This window comes from Lathyrus oleraceus, chromosome 3, assembly GCF_024323335.1.
Source record: "Lathyrus oleraceus cultivar Zhongwan6 chromosome 3, CAAS_Psat_ZW6_1.0, whole genome shotgun sequence".
NCBI lineage: Eukaryota > Viridiplantae > Streptophyta > Magnoliopsida > Fabales > Fabaceae > Lathyrus > Lathyrus oleraceus.
In genome coordinates, this window is record NC_066581.1 from 267,168,468 (window position 1) to 267,178,791 (window position 10,324).

General features: G+C 29.1%; 1 protein-coding gene across 1 annotated transcript; it reads right to left on the minus strand.

The window, feature by feature from the left end:
- Positions 1–6,783: 6,783 nt before the first annotated feature.
- Positions 6,784–7,758, minus strand: LOC127126860 (ethylene-responsive transcription factor 1). Its single transcript, XM_051055864.1, has one exon. It carries the CDS (start codon positions 7,685–7,687, stop codon positions 7,061–7,063), a length of 627 nt encoding a protein of 208 aa, XP_050911821.1. The 5' UTR covers positions 7,688–7,758; the 3' UTR covers positions 6,784–7,060.
- Between the last annotated feature and the right edge of the window lie 2,566 nt (positions 7,759–10,324).

Consider the following 10,324-nt stretch of genomic DNA (forward strand, 5'->3'; position numbering starts at 1 on the left):
ACTATTTTATTTCATAATTTATTTTAAATTTCATAATTTGTTTTACAATTATATGTGACCATTTATTTTTTTGGTTTAAACTAATATCAACTATTTTATGTAAATATAAGAAGTGTTTATTTTTCCAGACGATGATAAGCTGAAAAAGAAATGACACTAATACAAATATTACATTTTACGATAAAGATTAAGTACTTATCTTTTTGTTGAGAAAAGTACGTAATATGTTTATTATTGATGTTGATGTAGTTTTGTTGAGATTGATATTGTTTTTTTAGTTGTTGTTTAATATTATTGTTGTTGTTGTTGTTGTTGTTTAGATTGAGATTAAATATTAATTTTGTTGTTATTGTTGTTGTTGTTGTTATTTATTGTTGTTTTTTAGTTGATGAGGTTATTATTGTTGTTGTTGTTTAGTTGTTCTGCTTAGCAAAGTTTTGAAAGCTATATGTTATTGTTTGGTTATTGTTATTCAGTTTGAGATTGAGATTGAGATTGCGATATTATTTTTTGTGATTCTTTGTGCGGCTCTCATCTTGTTCAACCGAACATTTCAAGAGGATATTAAAGTGACAAAATATACAGTTGAGTTTGTTATATCTAATGTTGATTGTTTATTTCACTAACCTTTCTTTGAACATATAACTTATTAAATTGATTTCTAAAATTATAATATAAAAATTTATGTTGTATTTGAAAAACATCTTACACTAATCAATATTTTTTGAGCATTCATTAACTCATTATTCATCTCTCGTTCTTTAATGATTATAATTTCACTCAATGCTTCTAGTTTTTGTTCAACTTTCTTCTATACTTGTTTGTTTTGCAAAGTATCCAATTTTATGCATTGAAGAATGAATTAGTAGATAAGGAAGTGTTGATTGAAGAACTTGAAATATTGAACTAAATTCTAACTGTTAAAGAACGGAGGATTAATAATGTGTTACAAAATGCTCGAAAATAATTGATTATTGTAAGTTGTTCTTTAAATATAACATAATTTTTCATACAATTATTTTGTAAACCAATTTGAAAGGTTATATGTTCAATTAGGGTTTGGTAAAATAAGCAATTCACATTAGATATAATAAACTCAATAGTATATTACTCGTCGGTTAAATTACAAAACCGGGGAGAAATGTGTTTTCGCCATTTAAAAATTACAAAAAGTTATCGTTGGGGATCGAACCCATACCATTACACCTTTCTTGTTAATGGAATTCCAAATGAGAGGTAAATTGACGCATTTTTAGTAACACCCTTTTTTACCTCGCATATGAAACCAAAGTAACACATCATATCCAACTGAGGTTAAAGGTATTTTTCCTAGTAGTGTGGATTGTATATGCTGGTAGGTGTTGGAAGAGCTTTAAGACATAACTCATAAGTGATTATATTAGACATCCAAAACTTAAATTAGAGCCTCCATATTTGATGTATAAATTTATTGGAAATGACACTTGGGATAAGTTTGTTAAGTCTCGCAACACTCCTGAATTCTTGGCTAAGAGTCAAAAGGAAAGGTGAATATGGCAAGAAATGTCTATCCACATAGATTATCTCGTGGAAGATATGATAAAGTGGAATAGATAATAATTAAAGAAAAAATAAAACAAAGAGAACTAGATCTAGGTGATCCTTCTAGAAGCCTTGATCGCAACCCATCTCCATCATAACGCCATGAGAAATGGAAGAGAGCACGTAAAAAGATTAGGATGCGAGTTCATACACGTGAAGTTGTGGATAAGATTGCAAGTAGATAATTTTTTTCAACATTACTTATTTTAGTTGATTGAATTTGGTAAAGATGAACTTTTATTTGTGTTATAGAATTTGCTGGATGCACTTTAAATTTATGTATTGTGTTGTTGTTGTTGTGTTTATGATGTAGAAGTTAAATAAATGGATGCACTCATCCATCCAAATTTAAATTAATTATACATAGTTGATAAAGTTGTTTTGGGTTGTGTAAGCATGAAAGATAGTTGTTTTTCCAGCACAACACAATATTGACACCACAATACCTTAGTCAGATAACATGCTAAGACTGTCAAGGATGGTACAAGAGATGTTATACACCTTCGTGATGACATTAAAATATGAACAAAGTCAAATTGATATATTTGGAAAGATTTGTGTTTTGGATATTTGGAAGGGAGATAATTGGTTGGACATAATCATACTACAATTATGATTCACATAAGTACATTTTTTATGGTAATTTCAATTTATATTCATTATTTTAAAATACTTCTAATATTAAGATTCACATCAAGATTTGACTTTGCATTAACTTTTAGGTACATTTATGAGATGTGTGTTGAAAAGGACTTAACAAAGTATTATTTCTTAGACACGTTCGATATTTCATTTAAACAATATAGACCATATACTATCCAGACGTACATACAAAATAAGTTGATTCATGAGGAAAAAAGATTGTTATATAGGACCGTTTTACCATGCATAAGTAATATGAATTTGTATTTTCATTTATAAATCAATTTTATACACATTATTAATTATTTTGGATGTTAATGCAATTCATATTGGCAACTAATAATTATATTTCCCAAGAAAATAGTGTAACTATATTATGCTTGCTACACTGTGATCTTGATTCAACGATGCAAGCGTTTTGAATGTGTAAGTGGTATTATTTGTAACGCTCAAATTTTACCTTTAGTTTTAAATAGTTTTTATTCATGTTTAATTGTTACCAACATGTAGAGTTATGGAGGAATACAATTATGTCTCGTAAAGTAAGAGATAAAAAGTCAAAGTTCTTTTTTCCAAAAGTAACTATTACTTGTGATTTTTGACATTCTCTTATTTTTGATAATGTATTACTTATGCTTTGTGTGTACTAATAACTATATAAAAATTATTTATAGACGCGGAAACAACCCAATAGATATTCATGTGGATACTATGTTATGAAACATATGTTAGACTTGTCTCCAGAGACATTAGTTATTCATGGTTTATCGCATTAAATTTATCCATATGCATGTAATTTATTTATAGTTGTTAGGTTAATGTTGTTGTTGTGAGCTAGTAAAAAAGTTTATGTTAAAAAGTTTATGTTGTTGTTTTTATGGAGATTGAATCTTTAATGTTATTGTTGTTGTTAGGTTATCATAATTTAATTTTTGTTCAAATTATAGATATTTAACGATCCAACACCATTCCCACAAGAAGAGATAAATGATATCTGATCACGTTTGGCCGATTGATTCATATTTTTTTTATGAATCTCAATAGCACTAGTTTTTCTTGGTTGTTCTAAACATTGTGTATATGTTTTCTATTACACATGTATTTGATTTTTTCATTATGATTATGTTTTCGAATATGTATATAGGTTTTATTCGTGTACCATTTTCTGTATGTGTATATTAGTGTCATACCCCAATTTTGTCTGAACATTTTAAATTTATCTGATACATATCCATTTGTCAAGTTTTATATTTTTAGTCATATGCATTTTTATCATCAAATAAAGTCACCATAATCATGCATACATGCATATATAGTAAAAAAGTCAACATAAAGTCAATATTTTACATGTTGAAGAAATTGACTAAAATTGCATTTTTTTTCATTATGCATTTTAAAAAATAAATTCATGATCATTTGATTTATCATCAAAATATCCATTTGAAATTTATTAATCATTTTCATGCATCATAAAACAAAAATTAATGTTTCTAGAAGGTCCAAAATATCTCTCATTTATTATATCAATACTTCATGCATATATTACATCATTATTTCGTGCCTATATTACATAATTATTCACTATTTAATTAAATAAGTTTCTAGAAGGAACCCACACTATTTGTATAATTCATAAATCACCCCTTAACCTAATTCTATAGCCTATAAATCAACCTCATTTCATTCACAAATGACACCACTAATCATTCACAAAAATTAAGCCAAAACTCTCTTCATTTTTCTTCAAGTCATTTTTTTCTTTCTTTATTGAATTTTATTTTATGTAGGCTCTTATGCTTGTCATTTATTTAATTAAATTGTATTTTTATGCTTGCTTCATTTATTTAGTACCTTAATCATCACCATTTTGCATGGAAACTCCATTGGTTCAAAATCAATAGTTTAAAGTGTTTTTGAACCTCCATGAGTAAAAGTGATTAAACGTGAATTAATTTTCCTTTATTTATTTTTCTTTGTATTATTATTCTTGCTGCACTTAATTAATATCTTAATCATCACCATTTTGCATGGAAACTCCATTGATTCAAAATCAAGAGTTTAAAGTGTTCTTAAACCTCCATGAGAAAAATTGATTAAATGAGATTTAATTTTTTTTTTGGCTTATTTTTTAATTTTGAGCATTCCATGTTGTTCGTGAGATCGAATAGATGAATTTTTATTATTAGTTTTCTTAATTTTATAACGAATTGAGCAAGTTATAGCGAAAATAGGGATGCATGTTGTTGTTGTTCTTGAAGAAACCGAGAATTAATCACATCATCCATTCATCTTTTTTTTTTATAAATGTTGAGCGCTTCACGTGACACTATGTGACTAGCGCTAAGATCATCTCCAATGGTGCAATCCATTTTTGGATTCTTTGTGAGACTCATTAAACCACGTCATATTAAAGCAACTCATCCAATTTTCACTCCAATGATGCAACTCTAAAGAACTCATATTGGATCCCACAACTTTCCTTTATATGTTAATATTTAAATTATTAAAATTAAAATTAATATAAAATAAATAAAATTCAAATTCAACTTAAAATTTAAAATAATAATTTAAGTTAATTTCAAATACATGACATATAATTAAAAATAATAAAAATAAATAACATCACATAATTAGTCAAATTTAAATTTTGCCATCCTCGTGTCCAAAATGTTCCCAAATACATTTTACAAGATCTCCTTGAATTTGACGATGAATTTTTTTTTCACAAAAACTTGCTCTTCTTTGTAGTCTTGTTGCAAGATTCAGATAAATTTTTTAATTAGTCTCATTCATAAGCAAATGAATTGTAAAAAAAAAACAACCAACTTACAACAATTACAAAATTTATTATTATTTTATTCATTGTACCGTTGCTTCACAATGCAACAACACTATTACGTGGCCGATAATTTACGGATAATTTGAATATTTAATTAGTAAAGTTTGCATCCAGTTGGCGAAATACTACAAAGAAACTACCGTTGGAGATGGTCTAATGAGCTCCTAATTATGCCTAGTTTGCTTCACCCCCACCCCCACCCCCATCCATATTTTGTCTTATTTCTTTTTTACTATATTTCTTTTGTTTGCTTAAGTTGGGTTCGTCTTTGCCGCTGGAGATGGTCTATGTTTGAATATTCATCTTTCATTCTAAAATATTTTAATTACTAAAATTAAGTTTGGTTCTCTTATAGAAGAAAAAAGATTTATTGAGTTTAGACTTTCATCAGCCTCCGATTATTTAGGCACTGCTGTAGGGCTCTCTGTGCGAATAATCATTTTTTGTTAATGAATCATGACTTAATTTGCCACACATTATTTAATAATATTTGAGAAGAAAAAATATTGATTGGGTTTAGACCTTCCTCAATCTCCGATTATTTGAACACTATTGTAGAGCTTCCTGTTTGAATAATTGTCTTCCGCCTAAAAGATATTCAGCCAATCAAACATATCTTTTCTCACCCCCGTGCAATCGAAACCAATCAAACCTATTTTTCTCGCCCCCGTGCGATCAAAACAAATCAAACCTAATTACTCGCCCCCGTGCGATCAAACCCTTTTTTTGTAAAAGAAAATTATTTAGTCTCTTCTAATGCGAATATAAACTATCATTTAAGTCTCTACCGCGAGCAAACAAGTCAATGTTTAACCGTCAGAATGCGATCTAAACACTTCATTAAAAAACACAAACCAAAAAATCGTAACTTTCCCTCGAACTACAAAGTTTTGAGTTCCTCATTGTACCAGAGGATACGTAGGAGCGACACCCGCAATCTCGTCAAGCACCTTAATAAAAATATTTTTGAGACCCCTTTTTGTTTCCTTTTTCATTTTATTATTAGAAAAGAATAATTAACATAAGCTAATATTCAATCGCAAATTTAACTAAAAGGTTCCTGTCGAGTACAACAGACGTGATTGATGATAATACATTCCCCTTGCATAATCGACTCTCGAACCCGAATATGGTTTGTGACGACCATTTTCTCTTTTAAAAGGTTTAATCAATATTTTCTCTTTTCTTCATTGAAATAAATAAAGTTCGGTGACGACTCTGTTCAAATCATTTTTTCCGCAACTTCGCGAAGAATCGTATTTTTCGAGATGCGACAATTAAATACTATTATAAATTTTGTAAACAATGTAATTTGATATTGTGTATATTTGATTTTGTTCGGTTATAAAATGAAATATTTTGATTCTATCATAAAATTATATAGGTTTTGTCTAAAAAAATATAAGTCAAATTAAAATTTAAAACAATTATAATTGACAAAAATACATGTTTTATTTATAAGTTATTATTTCAAATCAAGGTAAATATTAATTTTTTTCCTCGAATAATAATAGAAATTGAGAGGTATATGACCGATACCATTTTTGAAATTACAAAAGTGATGTTGTTGTGAATCGAACTAATAACCAATACAATTTTTCTCTCGATAAAATTATAACCGAGAAAAAAACAGACAAACTTTTATGATATTGTTTGTTATCTCGCATGTCAAATAGAAGCAAAACTTTTTTTTTTCAATAAGTTTTTGATAATAATACAAGTGACTCAAAGTGATATTATTCATGACAGAAGGAGTATCAGTTTACACGCATATCAATATTTCGTTAGAAAAATAAATTGAACTGAATTTGTGCATCTCTAATATGCTCTTTTTTTTTCATCATAACCTCAAATCCAAAAGAAAAGTTCTTTCGGAAAAATAACAACATTAATTGTTATAGTTTTGCTTAAACATCACCTGTTTAATATCAACAGGTAATGCAAAAATATTAGGAAACTGCACAAATAAAAAGAAAACATAAACTTAACAGAACTACTCTAGGAGCTCCAGATTATAGTGCAATCATTCAACTCATTCACCCATTGCTCAAAATCATTTGCTTCTAAGGACTTGTCATTCTCAACCACCATAACTTGACTTCTATTCTTTGCTATTTTGTTAAGTAGATCAGCCATACCCCTTCTCCTCTTCGACCCAGGTGAAGATGACTCACAACTTCCCTCTGACGAAGAAGGTTCTGGCGAATCCTGTTTCAAAATCACCACCCTCTCTGGCTCCGACGTAAACACGTCGTTGCCAATGAGGTGGGGAAAATTAACTTTGGCCTTTTGGCCACGCATCTTGAAAGCAGCTTTGTCGTAAGCCAAAGCTGCTTCCTCCTCGGTCAAATAAGTTCCTAACCAAACCCTAGCGCCATTCTTTTTAGGATCTCTGATCTCGGCTGCAAACTTCCCCCACGGCCTTCGCCTCACGCCCTTGTATCGCTTCCAAGACGCTGGAGGTGCGGTTACCTCACCAGCTCCTGCAGATTTGTCTGAATCACTGTCACTTTTAGGGCTTGAAAAAGGTTGATAAGATGTTAGAAAGCTGGAATCATCAAAAAGAAGGTATTGTTGAACATGTTCCAAATATGCAAAATCTGAATCTTTGGTAGTAGAAGCCATGTTTTGGATGAGTGCAGTGAAGTTTTGGATCTAAATAAAGATTACCGTTTAGAGAGTAACTGAGACTTGAGAATATAGTTCTATATATATACTACAAACTTTACTTATATATATATAAAGCAACAACTCTTGTTGATTGAATTGTTTATTCAAAAACTGACAATTTGAACCGCGTGGTGTTATCCATTTTTTTAATTAATATTCCTTTTAAGGTCATTTCGGTGAAACTTCATCATGAGATAGGCTATTGAGTTGTGCAAATGGTCGTCACTTTTGGTTGTTCAACAATTGAATAAATGCTTATGGAAAGAAAAAAACAATTGAATATATAAAACCCCTTTTATTGATATTTTTAATCTCTTCTCTCTTGGTTGGTTATTGCACGTGGGTCTTAATTTGTTTTATACGGTTAAATATTTTATGGAAAAATAATGTATGGTATTTTTTTTATTAATCATAAATAATGCACCATTTTAATATTATGCCGATAATATCTTTTAATCATGAAACATTTAAAAATGTTAAAAGCAAATAAAATATATAAATTAAAATACACCAAGACAAAAGAGAAAATGAGAAGTACCTAGTCATCAGCAAAACTCTAACAACCTAGTCATTAGCAAAACTCTAATAACAAGATAGATTGAAAACGTCCAAAATCAAGAGCTCCCCATCCAAACACCAATCAGAAGAAAGACTTGATTTTTACATGAGCAATAAGAACACATCAAATGGAGGATTAAATCATTATTGACTCAGATGTAGGATAGAATTCTCGAGAAAGTACATGAGTTACACATACATATACCAAAATATAATTTCCACACCAAAAAGATGCTCATGTCTTCCATGTCCTTTAAAGTCACCAATTTACCTAAGAACAATATATCATAGATTTTTAAATCGAGCAAGTTACATCAATGTCAAATCATAAGACAACCACCTAATCCTTGACAAACTATCAAGCAAAAAGGACATCTGAAAAAGAGACGAGGAGGACACAAAAAGATTAGAAGACTACTCAATATCCCTAGAATAGAGATGGGGAGGACACCTTCCCAGACCAGTGGGATCTCCCTCTTATGTAAGTTCTCTTTAATAGGGATATAATACTGAAGAAGTTTCCAAAAGAAAACAATTACTTTGGAGGGGACCTAGCTACTCCAAATACTAGGAAGAACTCGCTCTACATATGAGTTATGAAGATCACTAAGAAGCTCCCGAAAGAGGAGGAAAGTATATGCATATGACATAGTGTAAGAAATGTTCTTAGAATGACGCGACCACCACTTATCGGGGTGAACGGAAGGGGTAATGTCCCTAATCACCCAGAGAAAATCAAAACTAGTTCATTTTCAAAAAGCATTACTACAAATAACATATGTTATGTCGGACGCAAAATAGATTTTACCTCGGTTTAATGCCGAGGTAACGAAGGGTGATATGAAAAGTTGGAACTTTACCCCTCGATTAAAAAATAACTGAGGGGTTAGTTTAAATGGTCATGGGTTCGAGCCTCAGTAATAATTTTTTTTATATTTTTCAAAGTAGCATCATATACCTCTCGGTTTAATAACAAAACTGATATATATATATATATATATATATATATATATATATATATATATATATATATATATATATATATATATATATATATTATTTTTTAAAATACTCATTACATTCGTTACATAAAATATTAAAGTAAAAGTATATAACAAATGTTGGATATTTTGGGGAAGAACAAATGTTGGATCCTCGTTTCATTGAATTTTGGAGAAGATCAAATGTTGGATGCAATGTGTTCTCTATGACTTTTGCATTCATTTGTTTCTGATATAAAAAAAGGTTAGATAAATAAATTAAATATTCAGTTAAGAGATTATCTTAGAACACAAACCTTGAACCAATTTTTTTACCCTTACAATTCATCACATAAATCTTTGGCAAAGTAAATACACTCTCAACAATCACATATTAAATTAATCTAATTTTTTTTACTCTTGCAATCTATCACATTGATACGTTTACTTTTTAAAATCTCACAGGGTTTTGATTAAACATAGAGGGTTTCACAACAACGTTTGGGTTTCTTGTGGATTCACTACTATCAAATTTTAATATTCATAATATTTTTATAATTAGGTTTCATGAGGATCACTAATGACAATTTTTTGAGCGTTGATACTCATAAAATGGACGATAAAGATTTGTTTAAGAACGATGAAGAAACTGAATAAACACGCTTATATTTTACCTCGGTTATTATTCAAAACCGGTGTAAAATATGTTTAATTTTAAATAAAAAATAATAAAATATGTTTCAACCCAAATGCCACATACCTCTCGATTTCTGTTAAAAAATGGAGAATTTTTTTATATTTTTTTTATATTATTTACACAGAATATTAAAATAAATTGTTTAAAGAAATGAAGAGTTTGACAATGGATTATTGAAGAACAACCTATCTTTTCAAATTTATGATAAGTTATATGTTGTAAATAATAGTTTTTTTTTGTACTTGCAATTCATCCCGGAGAGATCTCATTATGTTGAGGAAATATTTTCATGGCAAGTGTTTTCACATGAAAGAGAACGTGAAAGAGAAATGAATAATTATTTTTAGAAATAAATTT